This window comes from Silene latifolia, chromosome 7, assembly GCF_048544455.1.
Source record: "Silene latifolia isolate original U9 population chromosome 7, ASM4854445v1, whole genome shotgun sequence".
Classification (NCBI taxonomy): domain Eukaryota; kingdom Viridiplantae; phylum Streptophyta; class Magnoliopsida; order Caryophyllales; family Caryophyllaceae; genus Silene; species Silene latifolia.
In genome coordinates this window covers 117,660,919-117,688,309 of record NC_133532.1, presented here as the reverse complement: position 1 = coordinate 117,688,309, position 27,391 = coordinate 117,660,919, and the positions used below count along the sequence as shown (strand labels likewise).

The 27,391-nt window shown below is 35.5% G+C and overlaps 3 protein-coding genes across 5 annotated transcripts; 2 read left to right on the top strand and 1 right to left on the bottom strand.

Annotated features, from left to right (window-relative positions):
• The first annotated feature begins 5,252 nt into the window (after positions 1-5,252).
• Positions 5,253-12,651, top strand: LOC141592719 (CBL-interacting protein kinase 23). Of its 2 annotated transcripts, none has more exons than XM_074413496.1 (15): positions 5,253-5,943; positions 7,119-7,181; positions 7,388-7,459; positions 7,601-7,708; positions 7,857-7,937; positions 8,081-8,134; positions 8,248-8,373; positions 8,714-8,803; positions 8,916-9,035; positions 9,133-9,267; positions 9,694-9,810; positions 10,076-10,132; positions 11,242-11,316; positions 11,494-11,593; positions 12,372-12,651. In XM_074413496.1, exons 1-14 carry the CDS (start codon positions 5,746-5,748, stop codon positions 11,578-11,580), a joined length of 1,383 nt encoding a protein of 460 aa, XP_074269597.1. In that variant the 5' UTR covers positions 5,253-5,745; the 3' UTR covers positions 11,581-11,593; positions 12,372-12,651. The 2 variants fall into 2 exon arrangements, with proteins under 2 accessions (XP_074269597.1, XP_074269598.1); XM_074413497.1 differs by having other exon boundaries at positions 5,259-5,943; positions 12,369-12,651.
• A 1,883-nt stretch (positions 12,652-14,534) lies between these two features.
• LOC141592717 (transcription termination factor MTEF1, chloroplastic) lies at positions 14,535-15,572 on the top strand. The gene has a single exon (XM_074413495.1). The coding sequence runs from the start codon at positions 14,638-14,640 to the stop codon at positions 15,562-15,564; it is 927 nt and encodes a 308-aa protein (XP_074269596.1). The 5' UTR covers positions 14,535-14,637; the 3' UTR covers positions 15,565-15,572.
• Positions 15,573-16,292: 720 nt separating this feature from the next.
• Positions 16,293-25,991, bottom strand: LOC141592716 (solanesyl diphosphate synthase 3, chloroplastic/mitochondrial). 2 transcript variants are annotated; one of them, XM_074413493.1, is made up of 13 exons: positions 25,677-25,991; positions 24,479-24,636; positions 23,157-23,249; positions 22,022-22,102; positions 21,876-21,947; positions 20,923-21,069; positions 20,345-20,431; positions 19,295-19,366; positions 19,106-19,191; positions 18,622-18,754; positions 18,312-18,401; positions 17,585-17,683; positions 16,293-16,728 (listed from the first exon to the last, which is right to left on the bottom strand). In XM_074413493.1, exons 2-13 carry the CDS (start codon positions 24,620-24,622, stop codon positions 16,549-16,551), a joined length of 1,284 nt encoding a protein of 427 aa, XP_074269594.1. In that variant the 5' UTR covers positions 24,623-24,636; positions 25,677-25,991; the 3' UTR covers positions 16,293-16,548. The 2 variants fall into 2 exon arrangements, with proteins under 2 accessions (XP_074269594.1, XP_074269595.1); XM_074413494.1 differs by having other exon boundaries at positions 24,479-24,627; positions 25,677-25,929.
• Between the last annotated feature and the right edge of the window lie 1,400 nt (positions 25,992-27,391).

Genomic DNA, 27,391 nt, shown 5'->3' with positions numbered 1-27,391 from the left:
ACATAAGAGAAAGCCCATTTGCAGCAACGTTAAGTTAGGCGGGGAAAAATTACAGATTTGTTATTCTTTTAGTTTAAGGGGATGTAATTCATTAAACATGTTATTTATTTATAGGAATAAGAAGTGGAACCCTAATGGACCATAAAAACTACCCCCCCCCCCCCACCCACCCACCCACCCGACGTAGGACGGTAAGACCAATGACCATGACTCACTTTGTAACACCCTCATATACCAAAGTGCCTTACCAAGGACCACCTTAGCATATAAGGGTGCTACCATCTCGGTTGCCCGAGGTAGTGCGCATCATAGTAACCATAATGAAACAACTTTATTTAAACAACGTAAAGAAAAGGTTACAAGACTCAACTCCAAAAAGTACAACCAAAACCAAAGGTCATAAATCTAAACTCAACTATAACTAAACGACGAAACCACTGATGACTCCGTCTATCCATATCCCGCGAGCTATCTCAACATCCATCACATCCTAAGCCAACTGCTCACCATTCCCGAATGGATCACCACAATTTTGAAAACATAAATCGGGTTAGTCAACTGTATAACCAATATAAGCATATGCAGCGGAAACAATTACAAACAAGATAATCAACCAATACTCCAAACTCCAACATTCACCAATAACCGACTACACACTACTTTGTGTAGCCCTGCCAGGTTACCCATTGCAACAGGTAACCCACACCGATAGTGAGGACCACAGCTGTACCACATAAGCCCCGCTCTTTGCAACGAGCGAACCCAACTCCTTAATGTGCACATACCCTTGGCGAACATAGGGTTAGAACCATCTCCCGACATGGTCCCACAACAACAACCAAACAACGATAGAATCTCAATCAATCTCAAACAAAATGATAAACATGCCAACAATCAACCACAATCACATCTTATGCCAATTATGCAGCCAAATGCGTAAGGAAAACCCTACCTTATTCGCAATCCAATCAACCACAACAATCAAATCAGAAAGGCCTCTCTACGAACTCATCACCTATAACCACATCATACAATCAAAATCTACCCTAAACCCCCAATCAATCCGGTTAGGGTTTATCAACTACAACATGACAACAATAACAAGAGTACGATGCTTACCGATGAAATCGACGCAAACAGTAGATGTAAAAATCCTTCAATCGAGCAAATCTAGCCTTAGGAATGATTAAAATGGTTAGAGAGGTTATACGTGGTTTGGATTTTTCAGAAGATGATTAAAAGGTGATTAAGAACTGCCACATGCCTTTATATACTTCTCCAACTATTTTAATCAAACCCGTGAATAATTAACCCGCCAGACCGGTTACTCGGCCGAGTACTCGATGTACTCGACCGAGAACGCATTACTCGACCAAGTACCAACGCGTTCGGCCGAGTTCTGACACTCCAGAACCCAACTTCGAAACACCATGCAACCTATTCGGCCGGGTAAGCCCTACTCGACCGAGTAACCCATAGTCAGAAACCTGTGGTATTACACCCTTATTTATTTATTTTGCCATTTTTATTTTCTAATCTTACTTTTCTAATCTCCAATTTTTTAATTTCCATATTTTAATTTACTTATTTATAGTTTCTATCTTCCAATCCATTTTATTTCTTTTTTCCACTCAATACTAAAATCTCTAATCTAAGATAAAATTATTAACACTAAATTGTCTAAAATTGTTTTTGGTTATTTAATTAATAAACGTACAATCGTCTTAACCACTTAATACTCGTCTAATATAATTATTCATTGTAACATACGACTTAACAATTTATAATCATCCAAATAAATAACAAATCTCGGGTATTACAATCTGCACTCCTTAAAACAAACTTGGCCCTCGAAGTTTAAACTCTGTCATTATGTCACTGACCCAAAAATAACTTTATCGTCGCTATTCTAGGTGATTTTCGACACTTAGTATACTATATGTATCATGTATGCATGACTTTACTAAACATAACGTACCTCAAAAGCGTGATTGTTATTGATTAACCTATCCCTTAACCATGAGATTGCAGGTTCAATTATTATTTATTATTCATGAAGCAGACTAATGTATACCCAATTTTCTGTTTTGCAAAAAAAAGGTTTTTGTACCGTATACCTCTATATTTTCTCGAATTCTAACATATACCCCTGACATTTAAGTAATATATCTAATATACCCCTTAACTCCCATAATAATTCCTAAAATATATACCTAATATATCCAACTTCTGGTCTTTCAAGGGTTAAATTTGTCACCAAGAATTGTATTTTGAATGAATAAAATAGGATTATACTGATTACTGTATGTATTTTTGATAAATAATCAACTAAAATCATCCAAATATAATATGTAAAATTGTAAAATATGTGTATGTAGGGTATTAGCGTCACATTTCATCGAGTATATGGGTATCTAGTGTGATTTTGTAAATCCGAGGATATCATATAATTCATAAAAATAGAGGAATACATCTTAGAAAAACCCTTACAAAAATATAAACTCTTATTTGACAGCAAATTAAGATCCGCAGACATACCATAGTTCAGAAATCAATTTCGCCAATTTTCTCACAAATAGAATTATACATCCAGTTGTATATAGAGCATTGTACAACCAAGGTATAAGAATCCGAGTTTATATGTATTTTTTTCTGAGCTAATTCAAATTTCATATTTTTAATGTGTAAATGGATGAGTTCAGATACTTTCTAATAAAGCTCATATTATTTAACACAAAGCTCGTAGACTTTATTACAAAGCTCGGATTTTATATCGTACAACTGGTACAAGTACAAGTGTACAACTGGTTGTATAATCCATGAATTGTTTTCTATACGACAATCTTTTGAGAGCAACTGGTGTCCCATCTTATCTATATTAATGCAAAAGATAATGCTCAACACAGGATGCGCCACGTCATTCACCCAATTTTTCTTTTTCTTTTTCTTTTTGGGAAATTCAGGTAATGGTAGGTCCCGTTTACGTGAGAAGAGTTTATTTCTTTAAATCGTCTCTCACAAACATGCGACAAAATATGTCATAGAAAATATTTTATGAAATAAATAGATAATCGGCAGAAGTAAAAATAATTGCATATAAGCGGAATTAATTAAAAATCGAAATAAATGAAAATAATTACATATAATCGGACTGAATTACATAGTTAATGAAATAAATAGATAATCGGCATAAGTAAAAGAAATTGCATATAAACGGAATGAATTACAAATCGGAATAAATAAAAGTAATTACATATAATCAGACTGAATTACATAGTTACTAATAAAATTACATAATTACGTGAAAAAATTACATTTACTTACGGGATTGAATAACAAATAATGTGAATATTTTACAGAAATTAATGAAATAATTCGTCTTTGCTTTTATACTTGACGAATATAGGTGTTCATACCTCCGAGAAACTTGGTGATTACGGAAAATACGTAACAATCAATGTCAAATCCCCGAGAATCACTATCATGCAAATTTTCAATTTTTAGAATAATTTGCCTATGTTAAAGTTGATTATTAAATTATATTTCTTTTTTCGGGATGTAAAATTTTTTATGTATGCAAATTTTATTTACAATAGTATATTACGTTATTTCCTCTTAAACCATTGCATGAACGCGTATTTGAAACAAGTGTAAACATTAATTACGTATATCGCTGATTTAGACCAACTAGATAATTACAATAGAAATGCAAAAAAAAAAAAAAAATTATATCCAAAAACATTAATACCGGCCCAAATACATACCCGTGCAATTTTGCACGGGTTTAAAACTAGTAAGAGTTGAGATCGGGTATCTTTTTCAAGTAATCCCTAAACAATTTACTTTGGGTTGTGCTTTTAAATTTAAGATGATGATTATCTTATCTATCTTATGCTCAACTTATTTCAAATTTAAGATAATTATTTCCGTTTTAAAGAACCACGTGTATTTTCAGTAAGTCTTCATTAAAACGGTCGCTTTTCGTCTTAAATTTAAGACCGAATAAATATGATCCATTTAAAATATAACCATATCTTAATAAAAAGTTATCAAAATAATTTTCTAGATTGTAACATTTTGTCCCTAAAATAACATACATTTTACCATGTATTTTTGAGAGCAAAAAATCTCATTATAGACGGTATATATCCGTCTATAACTAAAGACGGGTCAAATATAATACCACATTTCTAATAGGACAAACAACAAGTGGGGTGGTGAGGCCAAAAATATCACCATTTTCAAGCTATTTGACCCATCTTTAGATATAGACGAACACAAAATCTCATTGAAGACGGGCGATATCTATCACAAGCTTGTGACGGATACCGTTTCCTCTCACAAAATGCCCATTAAGAGGTGAGTGAGAAACACATGGGGGTGCCCCACCTTGTCTCCTTTTCCTTTTTGCGAGAAGTCACAAGCTTGTGATTAGGGATGTCAATGGATCAGGTTCGGGTCGGGTGAAGCCTCATCCGTCATCCATCCGTCTTTTTAAAATCTCATCCAACCCGTCCGTCATCCGTGAAACATATCATCCGTCATCCATCCATCCATCATCCATGGATGAAACGGGTGGATCGGGTGATAAACGGGTGTTGTGCATTTATAATTTCAAGTTTAAAAAAATGATGATTTTTTTTTCTCTACAAAAATAAAGTTAGATAATTAATTTAGTTTAACTTTCTAGTGGGTAGGCTTACAAAATATTTATATTGAGAGTAGAAAAATATGAAAATTTAAATATTTTATATCTTAATAATGTGTGTAAAAAAAATTAAATAAAAAATAATAAAATCGGGTGATGGATGGATGGCGGGTGGAATTTCTTCATCCAACCCATCCGTCATCCACATCCGTTTCATCCGTCATCCATCCACCATCCACCATCCATTTAAATCGGGTTTTCATCCATCTTTTAGGATCGGGTGGATCGGGTTTTGGTGGATGCGGGTGAAATTGACATCCCTACTTGTGATGGGATTAACCCGTCAAGACTAGTTGATAGACGAATATGTAAACGAAAAACAGAACGGAATAACACCTACCTCGGACACCACCTTTGCCAAGACCCCACCTATAAATATTTTAATTCCAATTATCCAATCCAATTGCAGTAATCAGAGACCAAATCAACCTAATTTAAAGAAAATTAAGTTTAACCCTTAAATCAAACAAACAATTAGCTTTATTTATTTAATTAAATTATTAGCACACAATTATGATGCTAGAAATCTCTCCTAATCATACAATTTCCCATAATTTAACGCAAATTACTCTTACAAATACAAAACCCACCAAAAATTTCTCAGAAAAACATCTTTTTATAAATTTTTCTGATCTCCTTGCAATTAGCTACAATCTTAATTACTAATTATTTCTTTCTGTTAATCTAAAGCTGTAAACTTTACCCCTTATTTAATCTTCCCTAAATTTTATTTTAATTAATTTTAATTAATATGATCATGGGTATTTTTTTGTATTATGATCTTCAATCATATCAATAACTATTTGAATTTTTATGGTAAGTTTTGCTTAATCTTTAATTTTGTTTGATACCCAATTAATTAAATTTTGTAAAGAGGGAAAAAAAATGAAGGTTGAAAAGAGTCAGATTTGGCAACCTTGTAAGAAGAAGAGATTGTGATATTTTTCCATATAATTAAAATAAATTTATATTATTATATTACATATAATAAAACCCTTAAATAATAATCAAGAAAATAATAATTTTAGTGGAGAAATATGGGGTCAAAGGGAACACCAGGGAGTAGTGGTAGTGGTGTTGGGAAGACAAGGGTTGGGAAGTATGAACTTGGTAGAACTCTTGGTGAAGGAACTTTTGCAAAGGTTAAATTTGCAAGGAATTTGGATAATGGTGAGAATGTTGCTATCAAAATTCTTGATAAGGAGAAGGTTCTTAAGCATAAAATGATTGGTCAGGTATATATTTTCTGATGCTGTTATGCTTTTAGGTTGATGTTTGTATGTTTGAATCTTTCTGTTAGTAGTAATTGACGGTTTCGGATGATGATTCATGTTAGTCGAGCCGAAATTGCTTTTGTGGGTTATGGTTCTTTTGTTGTTGTTGTTGGTTTTTGTGGAATTGACGGTTTCGAATGATGATCCATGTTAGCGCAGCTAAATTTTGTGTGGTGGTCAATTTCTGAGTTTGTTCCGGTTTCTTGGTACATTATGCATAGTACTTTGTTCCCTTGATCAAAGAAAAGGAGGTTGGGTACCAATAGTTATGAGCTAGAAATTGGCATTTTCGAATAGGATTTGTGTTTGTTGGTGTCGACGGAGTTTGCATCTTTTCTCCTGTTGTGTGGTTTTCTTGGTTTTCATGCGAAAGAGAAGTGTCAAAACTAATGGTTTTACTGGATTGTTTTTGTTAATTCTTGAACATAATGAATCTTTTCGTGTTTTTGGACCAAATGAAGTGCCATGTTATGTCAACGCGCAAACTGATAAGTTTAAACTTTAATTAACATTAGAACTGGCTATAGTGATGTGGGATTGGTGTTGGGGGGAAATGGTAATTGATTTTGGAAGAATCAAATAGGTCCTGATATAGTGCTGTACTATACCTCATTTCTGTTAATGTCGAGAATTGTGGAAAAGCAGAGGAATTCTGCTCTCATATGTTTTGAGTGCTTGACTGTCTACCTTTCTGGTTTACGTGATGCTGGAAATTTGTACTTGAGCTATAGAAAAAATTTTAGTGGGATCAACGAAAAAGCAAATATCCTCCGGAACCATCACTCACCCTCACCCATTGCTTAAATGGATGAATTTGGAGGGAAAAGGAGGGCGAGGAATAAACTCCCTTGTTTGATAGCAACTTGTAGTGGTGGAATTTGGAGAGGGAGGGCTAGGAATATTTTTTCCCTCCTACGACTCTACAAGGCTAAGTCCGCATAGGAACGATTTGGAAGGAAAATAGCATCCATCCCTACTCCTTTTCCTCCTTAATGTGTATTAAAGCAAAGGGTTAGCGGTTTGGTTTCACCTGCATCATTAATGAGATTGCTTCCCTGTGTATAGTTGTTCCTATCCATGGGTTAATGGTATTGGACGTTGCTAATTTCTACTCCGTCTGTTTTTTTTTTCTGCAGATTAAGCGTGAAATCTCTACCATGAAATTAGTAGGACATCCAAATATCATCCGTTTGTACGAGGTTAGGAGCAAATATATTTCCATTGGCATTTTGATAGTCTACCCGTGGTAGTCCTGCCTATTTTGATGTAAAATTTGTGAACTAATAGATTTTCAGTTTCTGTTTCTTTTTTGCTTACAGTAGTTGGATAACGTATTCTTATATATTGATAAGTACCTATTTTCTTGTCTTTTTGTGTTCAATTTATATTTTAGTGGTACGTGTAGGTGATGGCCAGCAAGACAAAGATATACATTGTTTTGGAGTTTGTCACGGGTGGAGAACTCTTTGATAAAATTGTAAGCCGAAAATGCCTTTGGTATTGTTTTGCCAAATGACAAGCATATTAGATAGCTGCTTTCCGTCAGATTGTTATGCAAGTTCATTCTCTCTGTCCACTTATATTTATTTACGTTCATCCTGAAAAAAACGTTCCTCAGGCAAGCAAGGGACGGTTAAAGGAGGATGAAGCAAGAAAGTACTTCCAACAACTAATAAATGCTGTTGATTATTGTCATAGCAGAGGCGTGTTCCACAGAGACTTGAAGGTGATAGAGTTCTTTTGATGTTTTTTCTATATTATTTTAAATTCGAGCATGGACAGACCTCTTCTGTGCTTGTAAAAATCTTTTTACTTACACAAAGTAACTGGCGACCATTCTGATTTAGTGTTGCCCTTGATGCTTTTGTAAACAGCCTGAGAACCTGCTGCTTGATGCTAAGGGTTTTCTTAAAGTTTCAGACTTTGGATTGAGTGCCTTAGCACAACAAGTCCGTGTAAGTGACCCTGTCTATTTTACTGATCAATTCCCATGTCAGAAATGCATTCTGCTTTGAATGTTTATGCTACTCCTAGCGGTTTAGGCTAGTAGAATTTCTCCTGAAGAGGACTTTAATGACTCTTTAAGATGTTTTTTCAGGAAGATGGATTACTACACACTACTTGTGGCACACCCAATTATGTAGCCCCTGAGGTATATGATGTCCCTCTCTAGTCCTCACAGTATAGACCTTTGGTCGTTTTTTCTTTCATTTCTTTTCTCTTCCCATTTTATTTTATAATATTACTTTATTGTTGAGCTTTTAGGTCATCAACAACAAAGGCTATGATGGAGCAAAGGCTGATTTGTGGTCGTGTGGTGTCATTCTTTTTGTTCTTATGGCAGGCTATTTGCCCTTTGAAGATGCGAACCTTATGTCGTTGTATAAAAAGGTAGAACATATGCATTTATGGCTGTTGCTCATTTCTCTTCAACTCTACTTTTCTTGATTTAATTGGCTGGAGGCAAGGTCTCACATCTTTACTGTCGTACTTTCCTTACTCGGGTTCCTGCTTTTGTTGCTATTTACTGGTTTCCAATTGATTTCCTCTCGCTATTTACAGACATGCTTTTGTGTCTGGAGAATTCAAATTAGGGATTGAGATAACATAGTGTAATACATTTGCGGCTAGTTTTTCGTTACGTTCTCAACTATCGTCCCACCCCTTTAGTCTTACACTCCTACTTTTTATAGAATTTGTACCTTATGCCTAATTTATGTCTCATCTGCAGATATACAAGGCAACTTTCACTTGTCCGCCATGGTTCTCTGCTAGTGCAAAGAAATTGATCCTACGAATATTAGATCCTAATCCTTCAACTGTAAGTTCATGCTAATTGTTTCCTTCAAGATTTTATTGGTTATAGTCAATTAACTGATTCGGGTATCTTTGCTTAACACGCTTTATTTTACTGTATTTCATGTTTCTGACAGAGAATTACGATTGCTGAAGTGATTGAACATGAGTGGTTTAAGAAAGGCTACAAGCCATCAGTTTTTGAGGAGCCTAATATAAGTGTGGATGATATTGATGCCATATTTGACCAGTCAATGGTCAGCCTCATGTTCTAGTTTTAAACTGTTACCTCTTTTCGGCCTTTAGCGACTTCTCAAAAAATGACTGACCGTGCCTTGTTGGTATTATTTTCAGCACTCGGGAAACCTTGTTATTGAAAGAAGGGAAGATCAGCGTTTGCCACCGGCGCCCCCTGTTGCCATGAATGCATTTGAGCTGATCGCCACTTCTCAGGGTCTTAATCTTGGCACACTTTTCGAAAAACAAGTGGTAATTGACCAATTTTTTAATTTTTTTTTTGAAAAACGAACTGCTGTCATACTAGTTTAATTGATAGTAATTCCAGTCACGAGCATACTCCCTCCATCCCATTTGTATAGTGTCCGTTGATCTTTAGTGATCAAAGGATGTGAACCGTGATGATATTATTTCACAATACACGGTATTTTTTTCTCTTTTTAAGTGTTATAATAAGAAAATAGGTGTTTTGATAAATTAAACATGACAGCTTTTACATTTATCTCTACATATATTTTTAAAAAGCAATGGTTAAAGTTGGTATCAGCTGACCACCAAAGTCAAATGGGATGAAGGGAGCATCTTAGTTGCATTCCCTCGATCGTTAAATTTTGCTCCATTTTTAGCATGGACTTGTATTGAAAGGCAGAATGCATCTCATGCGTATTCGTTTTTCAGGGACTAGTCAAACGTGAAACAAGATTTACTTCTAAAACCCCTGCTACTGAGATTATCTCAAAGATTGAAGAAACTGCTGTTCCTTTGGGTTTTGGTGTCAAGAAAAGTAATTACAAGGTAAAATTTATTTGTGTGGATTTGTCATTGTCATTATTTTTTTTTTTTTTTCTGTGAGATATTCAAAAGTCGACTTTGTCTTAAAAGATTCTGAAAAATTGTCTGGAGAATAATTTAATAATTCATTCTTTCCTATTGCCAGCGAGTAGGTTTAAATTCAGGATGTAATCACTTTTCTCCATCTCCGTTCAAAAGCCAACACCAGTAGGACTAGCAGTCTAGTATATACTTCTGACTGACGTATACTTCTCACTTTGATTCTCAGATGAAACTTCAAGGAGAAAAAAGTGGACGCAAGGGTCAGCTTGCTGTCGCAACAGAGGTATTCATTCGAAGAAGAGTATTTGTTTGCTAACGGATGGATAGTATTTCAGTTCCTCTATCCCAAAAATGAATACCCCTCTTTCTATCTTAGGTCGCCATCTTTATCATTTCGCATGTGCCTCTAACGAGGCTCATGCTACAAGTGGGGTGGGGGATGGGGGCCGGATTCGAACACGTTTAGAAAACTGTTCCCTTGCAATAATGGGGAGGCTGTCTATATATGTAACGACCATCTTGAGGCATCAAAGTCAAATTTGATTCTCTTAAGGGAAGGGTTATTCACTCAGACCCACACCGCAATAATTTTAAGACGCTTTTCAGATAAACAAGTTTCTCTTTTATTGTGATTGTCTTTCAATATTTTTTTTATTTAATAAAATTGAAATGTACTCACTCAGTCTCTCTGTTCTAAAAGCTTTCATATATGTAATCTTTTGGGTCATACATATCTTATTTGAAATGTTTTTAATCTTAAACGATAAAAGCCGAAAATAGCCCCCATTATCACATGCATCACTATTTACATTCTTGTAAAGTTAAAAGAACATATAAATTTACTTTCCCTAAAACTGTCTCAAGTAAATGTGTACAATCTTGCGAAAAGAGGGAGTAATCAGAGTATCGTTTAGAAAAACAGCGTGCGGGATTAAGATTTTCTATTGCGAATTTATCTCTTCCCTTCTTAAAATCTGCTCTTTAATTGATTTTAACTTTTTGGAATGATAATTTTTTTGGAGACGGTAAAATCATTGTACAAAGTCCTCCTGAGAGATGGTTATTGTGAGACCGTAATATAAATTCAAGTAAAAATGGTACCAGAAGTATTAAAATGGGGACGAATGATATGAAATGATTTACAAATGAAAATGGTCAGGATCAACAATAAAATGGGTGCGTTCATTATGAAAACACGTACTAAATAAAAGAATCGCTTTGGGCCATGATTAATGATAAAAGGGTCGTGAAAAACACAAAGAATGATGAAAAAAGTGTTCTCTGAGTAACTTAGTGAGAGATCGTCTCTCCCAAGTAGTTGGGTCGTTTTTCACAAAATCATAGAACAACGTTGTCGATTTCTATATCTTATAAGCTTGTGTTGATCTACAGATTTTTGAAGTGGCCCCTTCTCTATATATGGTCGAGCTTCGTAAATCAAGAGGGGATACTCTGGAGTTTCACAAGGTCTGTTTGTTCATGTGATCTACAGATTTTTAAAGTTTCCATTAGGTCTTTACAAGTGCTTATGTTCTAACTGCATTTGGCGTGCACTGAAGTTACCTAAATCTTAGTTTCTTGGCTGTTGGCACGTGTTATTTCGTGCTTCCATGAATCATATACTAAAAACTATTGACTTCACAGTTTTACAAGAACCTCTCAACTGGGCTGAAAGATATAATTTGGAAGACCGGAGAAGAGATCCAGGAGGAAGAAGTTGCAAAAACATAGTTTGTCCTTTGCGGTATGTTTCCATTTTCAACGAATTTGACTCACAACATGATCCATAGCAACCTTGGATCATTGGTAAAACTAATAATAAAGAGATATCCACTAAAAAATCTTATTCTATTGGACTCGACTCACCAAGCACCATTGTTGGCTTTGAAATATGATGGGAAAAGCAAAATGACTCAAAAAAACCGCCTTTTTTTTTATAATGCTGAGAAATAGCAGTTGGTCATATGCAATTCCTTGCGCAATTTTCAATATGGATTTAGAGTAGTACTAGGATAGGTGACTGACTTGGATAGCAGTTGGTCATATGCAAAATGACTCAAAACCGCCTTTTTTTTTTCTTTTGACTTGGTTGAAAGTCTCAAGGGATTCATGTTCAAGCGGTCAACCCCTCCAAGAGGAATCTAATGGGGGTTATTTATGACCTAAGAATATGCCTTCTAGACTTCGAGCTGTCACCTTTGTAAAATGGTGGTTGACATGGTTTGCTTGGTTTGGAGGCTATTACGTTTGGTATTTCGCTCTAGATTTGTCAATTTCCCGGCATTTATTATGTTTAGACTTTCTCATCCCATGTTCATAATACCTAAAATAGGGGTTGTGATATTGCCACCACAAAAAAACACTAATGCCACGAAAGATAAGAGTGATGGGATTATGGGAAGAGTTGACCTTAATAATTGCCCTTATTAGTTCGTGGCATTAGTGTTTGTTGTTGTGGCAACATCACAACCCTAAAATAGTATAGGATGGTTTTATATTATATTTATATATCCATTCAGCAGGTTTCTGGTCTCTGATGTTCGAAAGATGGCGTCCTGACAAATCGTTAACTCAAAGTATCGATGGTAGCAGTGATGGTGGCAGTGGTGGTTGCGCTACGTGGTCAAGTGATTGGCTTCATTGGTTTATACTACTACGTAACATAAAAGAACTTGTGCATTGTTGGATAAAGCATTTGTTGTTAAAGAGCATGTCACCTATCTAGAACTTGTGCCTTGTAGCCTGACTGTTCACTTGATCATCTTATATGAATATCAGATACTCGGTAATTTTTACTGGCGATAATGCAACAAGCAAGTATCGAGAGACTTCGATTGGAAATTAACTCTTTAGTCTCTTAGACAAAGCTATCCTGACAACTGGTGTTTATATCGAATAACAGATTTCGATTGATCTATTTTCCTTTCCTCGTCAAAAAAAAAAATTATTAGGGAGTATAAATTATCGTATATGCAATATTAAGTAAAGGTTTAATACGCTTTTCAGTTTTCATTCCTCCTTAATTGTACAACACAAATTCTCATTTGTGACGGACACTTTTCGTCACAGGCCTCTTGTGAGTTGTGACTTCACATACTCCCTCATATTCTAGATAAGTGTCCCATTGTTGGGATGACACGAAAATTAAGGAAAGGAGTTAAATAATGTAAAGTATTGTGGTGGAATGAGGTAATTGGAAAGAGGGAAGGTATTGTGGGGTATTATTGTGAGTGAAGTGATTAAAATAAGTATAGTTTTGGGTTGAGGTGGGGTATTGTTGTGGGGTCGAAGTGATTAAAATAAGTATAAAAGTTTACCAAAAATAGACAATGGGACATTATTGTGAATAGACGGAAATGGACAATGGGACACTTATGTAGAATAGGAGGGAGTATAATGCAAGTGGGAAAGCAAGTGGGAGAGAGCTTCTGAGACGTCATAAGCTTGTGACCGTCACAGGGGAGACTTACAAATCACGCTACTATACAATTCCTTTATTTCAATTAATATTTCATTTGACTATGATTGATTGATTGGTTTTTTTTGGTACATTATGATTGATTGATTGATTGTAACGAGCTTGGTTTTTACTAATTTGTTAACTATTACTCCCTTCATTCAACTTCACATTGAAGGTCTTGGGTTCGAATCTTGTTGGAAACAATTTTTTTATAACCGATCTAGCGACAAACTTTCATTGTATTACTTTTGCTTATGTTCCTAGAATTTGTAAAAAAAGCCGCTCATAGGATAGCTAAGCGTGCTATTAATATGTAGGTCTCGTTAACCCGATTGTCAAAAAAAAAAAAAAAAAAAAAACTCCAAATTACAAGTTTCTCTTTTGTACACTATTCACAAGTGAACATTTAATGTCAATTTTCTCTCGATACACAAGTGAAAATATATTCATGTGAGATCTATTTTGATCAACTTAATTTTCTTTCTTACGTCAACTCATTATCAGGTCAAGAGTCATTGTATGTCGATTTTGGGTTCGGCTTGGTAGAAAAATTCAGATTACATTCGTTATCGAATTGGGCAGATTGTTTTGGCTCACCAAATTTCGATTTTATGGATCACACTAGAAACAACTCGATCTAGTTTTCAGGTCGGGTCAGTTTTGCCAACAATAGGCCTAAAATACGCAAATCATATTTCATGAACAATTTCAACCTGGTGATCACAAATACTACTCGTATTATACCTCCAGTTGTATAATACACATGTACAACTACTATACATTTATTCGAGCTTATTGTAATTTTTCTGAGTTTTTTTTAAGTTTTTTTTTTTTTTTTTATGTTTAAGTGGTTAAGTTTAGATACTTTACAATATAGCTCAGATTCTTTAAAACAAAATTCGAAAACTTTACAACAGAGCTCGAATTCTACACCATACAACTAATAGTATAGTCGTCTATTAATTGGTGCAATTAGTCTCATTGTAGACGGATATATCCGTCTAAAATGAAAGACGGGTCAAATATGCTTAAAGTGGTGACATTTTTTTGCCCCACCATGCAACTTGTTGCTTATCTTATGCTTAAAGTGGGTGATATTTGACCCGTCTATAACTATAGACGGATATTTCCTGAATTTGTGTAATTGGTGATCACCTGATCCACAACTAGCCAGTAACATAACAACAAAAAGCCATGTGTACACTACTACCAACACAATTACTAAATCAAAGATAAGAAAAACAATCTTCAAAATCAAACTAAACAACAACAACAATACATTCTCCCTCCAAATCCCATTAACAAAAATCAAACCAAACCAAATTACAATGAAAGCATTAGCATCAGCACTCTACTCTTCATCATGCTTAATTTCTCCACAAAATTCACCTCAAAACATAGACCAAACAACAAATATAACAACAACAATTCTAACACCAAAAAAAATTCCTACTAAAAGTCTCCTATCACAAAACCCTCTATACTCTCAAACTCACCAAAACCTTTCCTTACAATTCAAAGAAAAAATCTTATGTCTCGAAATCTTAGGTATCGATACTGGCAAGGCGCTAGCGCTAAACCCGTCTCTTCATACCGCGTCTCTTCCGTCTATTCACGATATTCTCTCTTTTCTTCAGTCTAAAGGTATCCATCATAAGGACTTACCTCGAATTTTTGGAATGTGTCCTCAAATTCTAACCTCTAACATAAAAACCGACTTAAACCCGGTTTTTAATTTTCTTTATTATGATTTAGGCGTTCCGGAACGTAGTTTTCGGAAAGTGGTTAATAAATGTCCAAGGTTGCTTATTTGTAATGTTGGTAATCAGCTGAAACCGGCTTTTTTTTACCTTAAGAGACTTGGGTTTAAGGATTTTGTTAGTTTGGCTAATAATGATCCGGTTTTATTGGTATCGAATGTTGAAAAAGTATTGATTCCGAAATTGGAGTATTTGATTAATTTGGGGTTTAGTCGAGACGAGGCGATTGGGATGGTGTTAAGGTGTCCGAGTTTGTTTACTTTCAGTATTGAGAATAATTTTAAGCCGAAACTCGAGTATTTTGTTGGTGAAATGAAAGGTGATTTGGAAGAATTGAAGGAGTTTCCGCAGTATTTTGCATTTAGTTTGGAGAAGAGGATTATGCCGAGGTATTTGGAGGTTATGCAAAGTGGTGTGGATGTTCCTCTGTCTCTTATGCTTAAGTCTACTGATGATGAATTCAATCAGCTTATAGGAAAAATGCAAAAGTCATGAGTTTATCACATGCGTATTCGTCTCGGGAATGAGGAAGAGATAGGTTGATCCTACTTGCGGAAATCAACTAATTTCTTCTTGTTTATAAATGTTACAATATTGTATATTATATGTAAACCGATTGTGTCCAATGAGTATTATCCCTCTGAGCTGAGCTTGATTTAAAAAAAATCGCCTTTTATATTGTTTTATTTTAAATAGGATAAATTTATAGCATAAAAATTAAATAACAAGAGTTAGCCCGAGTGATAACAACTCTTACCCCAACCGTAAGGTTAGATTTCGATTCTTACCTGCGACGTAGGGCTCTCATTTGAACCAAGAAAAAAAGTGTAGAAATTAAAGAGCTAGAATTTGAGTTTTTAACGGAATTTTTCTTTTGTTGGTACAAAGATAATCCCTTTGTCCCGATCAATTGTTGTCCTTTGGTTTTGGCACAAAGACCAAGGAAAGAGGAAGGGTCCAATTACCAAATGACAAGTTGAACAAATTAAGAGTGAATGATCAAATTATTCATCAAGTTGATTCTTAAAATAGAAAGGACAACAAATCACTGAGACATCTCAATATGGAAAAGGATAACAAATGAGCGGGACAGACTACAGAGGGAGTAATACCTAACTAGTTAAAATTTTTAATACTCTGTATGTAAATAGACGGAAGAATTATGCGCAATTATTCTGTAGAGGGCTTATAAAAACAGTTTTGATGCTGACGAAGTGACGAGATTCAAAGTAACGAGCATGAATAATACTCGGTATAATATAACAAAACAATTATCCGAACAATTACAACAGAAACTTTGACAGAACTTCCATTTTGCTACTTCCACTTCTTGATCAAGTTAATCCAAATGATTCTATGGTTCTAAAAAAATACCAGAGCTTTGGATTTCCTCGTAATACATGGAGAGCTACTTGAAAAAATTAAACAAAAAATTTGTTTAATGTGTCGATTATTGAGAAACTATAATTGACCGTATGTTCACTTGGTTCTAGTTATGACTATCTGTGTAAGTTCTACCAGTGCACGTCTTGATCTTCTGACCTCCTCGTCGTCATTCTCAGGCAGTGATTCGATGGCTTCAGCAGCTTTCGTTGCATGCTTTTGCGCTAAATCTTTTGCCTTTTGTATTCCTTGGCTTCTTCCAAGGTACTCGAGCGCCTGGCAGCACAATGGAGAATATTAATATATTCAGACATTGTATGATATCTAATAAGCCATGCCCTCTGCTGTTTATTGTTGTGTGTCGTTTTCAGTTTTTCACGTCAACACTTTACCAATAAGTAAAAGCCAGGGGGCTGAAAAACTCACGACTCGAGAGTCACAAAAAACAAATGTAATAGCGTAAAAAATGACTGACATCTATAGTCCTACAGTTAGTAATTACTCGAGTATGAAAGTCTGAAGCAAATCTTTGCCTATTCTTCTGTTCTATTTATTCCCTACCATATTTTTTGTCCCTGTAGCGCATTAGATCTAACAACGGTAGATAGTAAGGTTTTCCACGAGATCTTTGAAGGTCAGATATAAAACATATACTCCGTATCAATTAGTTTTTTTGTGAGAGACCAACTAATTCAACTACAATCTCAATACAACAACAACATCAGAGCCTTAATCCCAAAATGATTTGGGGTCGGCTGACATGAATCATTCTTTAGAACCGTCCATGGGTGAACGTGCACCTCAAAATGCGAAAAAAGAAAAGGGAAAATGAAAAACAAAAGGAAGAGCGAAACATAATACAAAGTCAAGGTAAATTTATAGGTTTTAAAATCGAAGTCCGGATTTTTTTTTTTTTATAAAAAAACTTAAAATTTGTAAATAAAACCAGTAAGTGATTACCCCCAATGATAAAGGCTGACCTCACGATAATCTTTACCATGAGACCTTCTCGTACAAGAATTTGTAAATATGAATAAACTGCAATTTCTCCGCCCAATTGAGCACAAGAAAAGCATAACATCACCCAGCCAAATAAGAGAGTATGCGTACATAAACCAAGCCGTATACTTACAATATCAACATCTGCAGAGTCGTCAAAGCCTCGTTGCACAACTTCAGCTAATTGAGGAAACTCTTCTATCGCAAACAATAGAGGAGCTGTAACGATTCCCTGTGGAGAAGCAAAACAATTGAGTTAGAAGATAACAAGACAACTGAGTTAGAAGATATCATTGAAACATATAGAAACACATTGACTATTGAAAGTAACAGAAAACATTTTTTCAGTAACAGCCTGCCTACACACATTAATCAAGGAAGAACACGTTGTACATCAATTATAGCCAATTAGCCAGCACAAATGCTTCTAAAGTCTCCCTCACAATAACCTTTTTGTAGACTCCTGTATTACCATCAATGTAACTAACTAAAACATAAGCACGTGGTTTCAAGAAACTGATTGTATAGTCAACAGATCGAGGTCATTAACAATATACTACAGTAATGTAACGGAAGAAGTTGGTGTCTAACACGGAGTACACTTTTGTGGGGACAAAGAGAATACGAGTATACGACTAAAGAACGACGACATATTTCTCATGAAATAACAAAAAACCAGCTGAGCAGCAACAACAGTAATCAGTAATCACTTCTCACCCATGATTACCAATCTAATTGCTATTGCTAACATGAACATAATCAAATGAAATTGTGGTGCACCACAGTGATATAAAAGGTTTTCAGAAACCAGTGAATTTTCTTTCATTTTTTAACACGGGTAAGAAAGAGAAGTGGATTACGTGACGGATATCAGAAAGTGAACCCTTCCCGAGTGAGGTTGATGTGCCCGTATAGTCGAGAACGTCGTCTATCAACTGAAATGCTAAACCCTGGTAAGACAGAAATAGAAATTAAACTGGTAATAATTAAAGGGTTTGAAGAATAAAAAAAACTCCTATAACCACAACCATTAGGACTTAGAAGGCACATTTCTTCATCCTTTAGTACCCACCCCGATGCCTTTTATGGCCACTAGGGCCTCTCGTATACTCAAAACAATAATGAATCATGTCACCATCAAATTTAAACGAGTTTCAAAATAATACTTGCCAGATTCTTCCCATACTCAAAAGCTAGGGTCGCAACTTCAGCTGTTTGGCCTGCAAGAAGAGCAATTGCTTTGCAACTATTTGAAATTAATGATGCAGTCTTGTAGTAGGTCTTTTGCATATAGTACTCCATGCTACAAAAGGAAATAAAAAGAAGAACGTAACTATCAGCCTGCTTATGTTAGTGCATAGAGTTAATCAACCTCGCATTTTTTTTCTTCTCATTGGTATATATCAGCTCAATTGGCAAACAACACTCCTTTACACAAGTAACAGATAAAAAAAGAGAGAGAGAAAAAAGTGACAGGCAAATTGACCGATAAATAAGATAAGATTGAGCTTTGCTACAGAAGAACTAGGAACATTTGGATCTAGGACACGAGAAGGACAACAATGATTCTATCTGCAATGATAGCTCAGAATTGGTAACAACAATTATAGATACGAGAAATGCACCAAGTTATAGCTACAAGGGAAAAACATACTTTAAACGCTGTTCAGATGTCGTCGTCATCTGCATTGTCTCACCAGTAACAAGATGTTCTACAACTTTAGCTAGTAAAGATACAACCTGCACGACATGGTTTCTTAATCCCCGGAACAAATGAGACCAGCAAAGCCAAAATTCAGAACTGAAGGGCATAAATTCGGTGACTAAAATTTTGAAACTTTACCTCTGTGTTGTTTAAAGAAGCCAGAGCTACACAAGCCCTTGAGAGTAAGAAATCACCAGCTAGAACTGCTAACTGCACTGCACCAAAGATATAAAGTCAAGAAACATATGCTAACATATCATTTATATCTGTATGTAGAACATGCCTTCCTATAAATGAAACCTCTGCGTAAATCCAAATATACATTATCAAGCTTTACGTTTTTTTATCTTTGATACGAGAAACAAGCCTAGAGAATAGGAGACGGAATAATATGCCTTATCCTTGATACCAAAAACAAACCTTGATAATAAGTAGTATTAAGGATTACAACTAAGGTCAATATATTCAAGACTCTTTATCTGAGAGTATCTTTTTCCTGAACGTGTTGCTTCTTGTGAGATCTTTTCCACAGAGCAACTCCTATCGGCTACAACCCATGAATAAGTGTCGGGAATGATCCATTTACGGATGTTTAGAATGTCCCAAATCACCTAAAGCTTTACTTTTGGTCTCAAGATACACCTATGTCCTATATGTGGACAGGAGTAAGGACTATAGATTATAAGCTTATCGAATTTCATTCCCAAAGACTACTTAGAAATTTGCTTTAAAATGAGATATTCAGGCAGTTGGTAATTTGGTATGTTTGGTTTAAGAGAGCTCTTTTATTTTCAAGGATACATCAATCTTTAGAATAGACTGCTCCTTTCGTTTCCTATTATAAGTTGTTTTAAGGAAAAAAAAAGTACTTGTATATCGTTTTACATTTTTCCATGTATTACATGTTCTCTACATTTTTCAAGACAGACATAATTAGGGGGGGGGGGGGGGGGGAATTACTTTTTGCTATTGGATCGGAGGGGAAAAAAATATTTTTCTATTTCAAAGAGAATTTATTATACTCAACTAATATTATAACATTTTCCAACACTCCTAAATCATGTGAAACATCCTAAAATGACTTATAAAAAAGAACAGAAGGAGTAACTTTAGGTAATATATAGAGAGTAATAACTAACTTTCCATCAAGCACCATCCACATGTTACAAGAGACAACAAGAACATTACCTTATTTCCCATGACTGAGTTCAACGAACTAATACCACGTCTAGTGTCAGCATCATCGAGAACGTCATCATGCAGAAGACTGGCCACCTAAAACAAAGAATAAAGAGCTTTTAAACCCACTGATACAAGTCATAAAAGAAACTCTGGAAGAATTGGATGAACAATTGAAAAATAAGCAAGAAACCCAGTTCGATAATCTAAACTTCAATATTGCATATGGGCGCAATTACTTTATGCACCCTATATTCCGTAAAAATCTAGGACGTCAGGAGTCCAGCATTCACAAAGCACCAGTCCAAATTAATTGAGACAGTAAACACGTGGTATTGAAAAATCTATGCTGACAACAGTTAGAAACAAATTGGTGCAAAGAGAGAAAGGGGGGAGGGGGTAGTATGGTAAAGATGCAACCACATTAGTAAAACTTGAAGGTGGTCTATGATCTTTGAAGAAACAATAAGTGAACATGAGGATAATAATTTCGAAACAGATGAAAATACAATAGTTTTGGCAACCTTCCATGGTAATCCTTGAGAAAAACTGAATTTCATGAAAGAAAAGGGATTTAGTGAACTGACATGAATCATCTCAGTTATCTCAGCAATGCACTGCTGTCTTGTACGCAACTCGGTTGCTAAAGTATCAACTACTCTAGCAGTTGATAATCTTTCAGCAGATGACATGGGTAGAGGCATGTTCAACGCTGTTGCCATTAACAACAAAACCTGCAAAAAGAAGCATTAGAGCTCTTACGAAACCAAGCAAAATAAGGAATAATAAGTAATAACGACTAAGGCATATTCTACAGCCACCTAGCAAGATTTCATACCAAATATCCATCGAAGTAATAGACAAGGTAACATAGGCCAAGTTACAAAATTAACCGATGAAACATCCAACTCAGCTGGCACAGATGCCATCTTACCATTGATCTGACATAAATAAATGTTACAATTTGTCCAAAGTCAACAAATTTGAAGGAGCCAACAGTCAAGTTTCAATACTGTCTTAGAAAAAAAACTGACAATCAGATTGTCTCATTATGCCCTTTACTTTTTATCTTCTCATGCAGCGAGTCAGTCAGTTGTCCAGTCACAATCATACGTCTAAAAGACACAGAACACCAGCAATAGTTTGCCCTAGGTTGCCAGAGCCGGCTCTCTGCAAGTCTGCAACTGAAGAGTGTTGCTTTGTACATTTGACCCAATCCCTTACGCGACTGAAACATAACCCTTATTGACAAGTCTAGACAGACATTGAGCTACAAAGATTGTCACCCTTATTATAGGATGTTGACGATAAATTATAGCATGGCCAAGTAACGATGATAACACCACATCAGATAGTTATGGCACTTGGAATTGACAAGGGAATGGGTGACTTCCAGGTTATGCTAAATATTCCGACAAGGAATAACTGAACAAACAACTGCTTTTGGCCCTGTTGTAGGTGCACTATTCCAGTACGTCCGGACAAAGATACGAATATCACATGGCATGTATAGACATAAACAGATGCATTTAACACATACCGTAGGACGGAATCTCTTTCCTTCAACTCCCATTTTGAAAAAATATTCAGCAGCAGATGCTAGCTTTGGTACCTGAAAGATGTCACTAGAGTGAATATCATATGCAATATCCTTTAGTTAACTAGACAGTTAGAGAACATACGGACCTCCGCTATCACCATTGACCGTAATCTATTAGCTAAAATTGATAATTCATCGGCAACAAGGGAAAATGGATCTGATTGGTCCTGCAAATAAGATCCACAAAACATTCAATGAGAAAGTCCCAAAAACCACCACTATTTTTGTTCTCGCACATGAATTCTTGGTTAAAATGAAACTCTAACAGGATATACTCTTTGCACACTGGCCTAAGGTGGAATTTAATGCATCTATCAAAATCAATCAGCTGCTAAATGCTAAAGCGTACATTAAACAACTGTTTATTTTGTTTGGATTACCTAGAGAGACATGAAGTCCAACTAGAAGACAAAGTGTCAACCATAAAGAGGAATTTTCACAATTTTCCCCCGTTTAAATTCCTACTAATCGGAGAAAAATTATATACTAAATCTATTACTAAATTTTTCACCGTGAATGCATATACAGAAATCTTTGCCGTACCAACTTGCCTCACATACAAAAACAAATAAATAAATAAATAATCCAAAAGTGAGAGCCCCTCGTACACATACACTATATAGTGATAGTATTAGAATCATGGACAAGAGCACATGACTTGACTCAAGGACCTGTAAATATATGATAAAGAAGTAACCCACGAGAGGACAACACATCGTCAAGACGTCAACTAATATTTATGAACACACATCTTACTAGCCACCATCTAAAAGCCTAGAGTTATGCAAGATTACACTTTTTATTCCTAATTTTATTTGTTTAAATAATGCAGATCACAGTTTTTAACTTTTTATAACTTTGAACTCTGAAAATACTGTAGATCTACTTTGTTCTACAGTGACATGAAATTTGGGTGAAAAGACGAGGAATTAACGTCAATTGCGATCCATAATGTCTGATAAACTGTTTAACTCCAGATGTGTTTGTTTGTGAGGTGTTTCAATAACTCGTCTACTTTAGGTTTATTATTTTATAACTTTTGTCGAGCCTCCAAAGAAAATTTGAAATTGACGGTGTCTGAGTGTTCGACACCGAGCCTGAACAGGGTAGCCAATATACAGTCAAATTCTTTGCCAGAAAAAAAAAACTTGAAATGTGCAAGTTATAAATGTTACACGTATCAAGCAATGAAAATTAACAACAGACAAAGTCACACCTAACCTCAACTGTGGACGTAGCACCATGATGAATATAACGTCTTGCTTCATGGAACAAAGGGGAAATAGAGTAATCAATTTCCGAACATCCCCAGTCCTGTTGCAAATAAATGTAAAAAAAGAACATGAGCGATTCTAGGGTGAGACTGCCTTGTACTATAAGATCACATTAGTGATGTCATGTCATCAATTATACCCCCCCCCCCCTTCTTTCTTTTATGTCTCTCTCATCAAATCTCACCTCAACCCAATCAAACCACCCTGCCACCATCTGTCGCCTTAGCTGACTCTAACCCCACCACCACGGTCACCGCTCACTGACAACACACCACACACCAACCCGACCCATGAAAGGGCGCACACAGCCACATTGGCCCACCCCACCCTTTCACCTTCAACAAACACGAACTCCCACTCCCTTACACCCCTCAAAACCCAACAAGCAACCACTCCACCCACACGGGCCACACCCTTGCTATTGAAAAAAATGCAGCACCTTTTCGATGATGGTGGAGATACCTTTCAGAAATAGTGAGATTGCTTTTGTGTCTCAGTTACTTTTGCTTTTTGTTCACACGGGAGAGACAGAGGGAGGGGTGGTGGTCAGAAGGTAGTGGCACAAGGGGAATCCAATGGTTGGGTCAGGGTGTTGGTTGGAGGGTGGCAGTGACGAAAAGGTAGGCTTTGGGTTGGTTTGAGGATAGAATTATAACAATGTGGCATTAAACTATGGATGCATACTAAGTTGTATAAAAACATAACATGAATCCTAAGGTCAAACTCTTCACGAGCATCTTACAATCTTCATTTTATACTAAGTTGCAACGACTTCAAACGTTGAGCAATTTAGAAAGCCCAGCCTCAAAGAACACAATGTACCAACCTAAACCATGGTTCAAAGAATACGTATGTTATCGCCTGAGATGTCTTAGTATTGAAAGAAGTCCATACGAGATAAAGTGATACGCCAAAGCAAAACAGAAGGGCCAAAGATTTGTCCCATATGGCCGAGTTATGTGGCAAATAGGCCAAATCACTTCCATACAGACCGCGAAGAGCCTGATATGGTTTTCCAACAGCGCTCTTTCTTTAAATAGGGCACTTATGTGGCAAAGTTACAAATGAAATGATAATATTGGCCAAAATAGTTACTGTAGATTCATTTAGTCATTAAAATGATACAAAACCAACAATAGACGATAAAAATAGCTATAAAAGCTTCTTTTATCTATTACTGCAACTGCGAACGCTGCCAGCACCATGATTTCAAACACTGACCTAAAGTCATTCACTATCAAAAGTTACGAGTGAAGGGTTTTAGTTTACCTTATGCGTGATATCTCTAACGGAATGAGAGCCACAGAATAATTGACGATAAGCTGCAGTGGTTAATGCAGGAGAACACGATTCACGCAACCGATAATTGTTCAATCCAGCCCTTGAAATCCGATAAAAACCTCTCGAAAACATAATATCTGATTGTGCTTTACCACAACAAAAAAGGTGAAAACACTGCCATTAGGAAAAATAAATAATAATAAAAAAAAGGTAATAGTTGAATGAACAAGTTTCTTATCGTCAGTTTGATAATAGAACTAGTCAAACAAACACTATTTTTAAACCGCCACTTCAAAAGAATACTTATGCCCTAATTATCAACTACTAGTCTCCATCAAATAATCCACGACGATTAACAGCTTCCTCCACAATTACATTTTACCTAACTTACAGCAATAGTTAAATAATAACACGTAAATTTGGCATTCCTCGACCGTTCTACTAATACAATGCAGAGCCTATGGCAAACCTAATCAAATCAAGATTTCTAAATCCATCCCCTCATGGTATCTCATTCCATTCCAATCCATTCCGACCTTTTGAACCAAACGGCCCCTAAATTAATTTCACATTAATCTGGCATTTCTCGGTCGTTCTACTAATACAATGCCGAGTCTATTGAAAACCTAATCAAACGAAGAATTCAATCTTCCAATCATCAATTTCACTTCAAAATGATACTTAGGAGCCAATTATAATTTATAAACTATTAGTCTCCGTTACATACTTCTAATAACTACTACATCCATTATCCGCTTTCTCAACAATTACACTTTCCAAACCATAATTAACAGGTATTTCTCGCTTATTTCGCCGATAATTAACATAATTAACCTAATCAATGCCGAGTGTATCTTCAGCAGCTAGCAGGAATCCAACAGTTGCTAATACTAATCGACAACGAACAGCTAACTCACCATTTTACTGCTACGAGAACTAATAACTAACTCAACTAACTTTCCGCGAAAAGCAAAAAGAAACACAAATCACAGATTACAAGAAATTACTCTCTCCGTAACAATCAATTATTTACCTTTAATTAAAATACTTCTCACAAAAAATCAAAAAAAGTAAACAAATGATTGCAACGGGAGTTTAATTCGTACTACTCACTCCGTCTCAATTATTTTAATCAAAGGTAAACAAATAGTCGAGACGAAGGGAGTAACGGTTACAAGAGTCTTACCGGAGAAACTACCGAGTCAACACGGCTAATAAATCTGGAATGAGATAGCGATTGACTCGGCGGCGGCGGCGCCTTAATAGGCGGCGTCAACGGTGGGTTTAGCGGCGGCGGTGGCGAATGAAGAGGCGTGTTAGGGAGGAGAAAGAAAAAAATGAAGTGAAGGAGGTGAGAAGCGTGATTAAAGAAGAGGGAAGTGTGATTTGGTCATTTGTGTGCAACTGCAAGCGTCGAGAAAAATTGCGTGGATGATTTTGAGTCACAACAGATGTTTGTTTGGTTGTAAAAATGTAAAGGTAGGCAGGCGTCCTATTTTCCACGTTACGCCATTTCGGTTTCGGTTTTCTTGCACCCGCGGTTACTTCGGGTACATGGAGTTCACTTTGCAATGTCGGTCCGTAATGATGAAATCATGAATTTATTACTTTCTCCGTACTGTTATTTGTTTTTCTATTTCATCAGATGTTAATTATTTATCTTTTTATTTTAGAGAAATGCTTTTTATAGACAACTAGTTTTATGACCCGTGCAATGCACGGGATGTTTGAAATTCACTATTGTTTGAAATACTTTGATTACATATATATGTTAATATTATAAAAATAGGTAAAATACAATTTTACCTCACTCTATAGTACTCCTTCCGACCCAAGCAAAATGTAACACTTGATTTTGGGTGGTCTTCGAGGCGGTACTTTAACCGTATTTTCCCCCCTAAATATAACGTCAGATACGCTTCCAAAGATAGTTTAATCCGGTTATTTTATAACTGATTAATTATGAGACATAAATTGGTCTATATAACAATAAAAAAAAAAAAGATAAGATGATTAGTGGTCATTAACAAAGAAAAACTGAGAGCAACTGAACATCTTTACTACTAAAATTCAATAATACTATTGATAAATAGATGAATAATGGTTATGCATTATTATTCCAAGGTAAAAGTTTGTATCCCTTCAATACGAAGGGTTGCATTGCTTCAATTCTGCCATTTCACTTTTACGGTATAATTATTGCTTCCGTTCATGATTTGGCTTCAATATTTACCAATATCGTATACATCCATGAAAGCTGATAGTTAGAGCATCTTCAATACCATATAAAAACGATGATATCAATTCCAATATGGTCAAATTTGTGAAGATAAGAACACCAGTATTAAGTGTCCAGTATATTTCTAGCTAAAAAGGGTAATGTCGTTTAAAGAAGGCTCAACAAAAATCCGTAATTGTAATACCCAAATGTGATCAATTTAAAGACCAATTACTAAAATAATCAAACTTTTACCTTGGCGAGTCACTTAAGCCGCAATATTTAATCGAAGTCAACTATGATCTGATGTGGAATTGATCCGCCTCTGTTATCTACTTATCTGTATATATACAAAATTGCATAAGCATAATAGTTTTAATAAAATGACAAATTACTTTACCAAAAAAAACACCCCAGTATATCAATTCATATAATTCGAGTATTTAACAATATTAATACATCATCATTACAATTATAATAATCAAAGGAATAACAAACAAATTACAATTTAGCATATTCTAAATAATGTGGGAAAATAATGCGAAGAAAGTAAAGCGAAAGAACATATGAAAAAAAAAACGTAAATAAAGATGAACGAGAGGTCATAAGCAGTAGTTTTATATATACTCGAGGCCAAAGATATGAATATCAAAGGTCAACTGTATTTATTAAAGTAGAGATAA

What these genes read in the sequence shown, in the direction of transcription:
- LOC141592717 (XM_074413495.1), top strand. Translation starts at nt 14,638, where the DNA reads ATGAAAGCATTAGCATCAGCACTCTACTCTTCATCATGCTTAATTTCT.
- LOC141592719 (XM_074413496.1), top strand. Translation starts at nt 5,746, where the DNA reads ATGGGGTCAAAGGGAACACCAGGGAGTAGTGGTAGTGGTGTTGGGAAG. An exon ending in GAGAACTCTTTGATAAAATT is followed by an intron (nt 7,460 to 7,600) that starts GTAAGCCGAAAA and finishes AACGTTCCTCAG; the next exon opens with GCAAGCAAGGGACGGTTAAA. An exon ending in AGCTTGCTGTCGCAACAGAG is followed by an intron (nt 10,133 to 11,241) that starts GTATTCATTCGA and finishes GTTGATCTACAG; the next exon opens with ATTTTTGAAGTGGCCCCTTC.
- LOC141592716 (XM_074413493.1), bottom strand. Translation starts at nt 24,622, where the DNA reads ATGTTTTCGAGAGGTTTTTATCGGATTTCAAGGGCTGGATTGAACAAT. An exon ending in ACTCAGTCATGGGAAATAAG is followed by an intron (nt 19,367 to 20,344) that starts GTAATGTTCTTG and finishes GGTGCAGTGCAG; the next exon opens with TTAGCAGTTCTAGCTGGTGA. An exon ending in ACTCTGCAGATGTTGATATT is followed by an intron (nt 16,729 to 17,584) that starts GTAAGTATACGG and finishes TTGTGCTGCCAG; the next exon opens with GCGCTCGAGTACCTTGGAAG.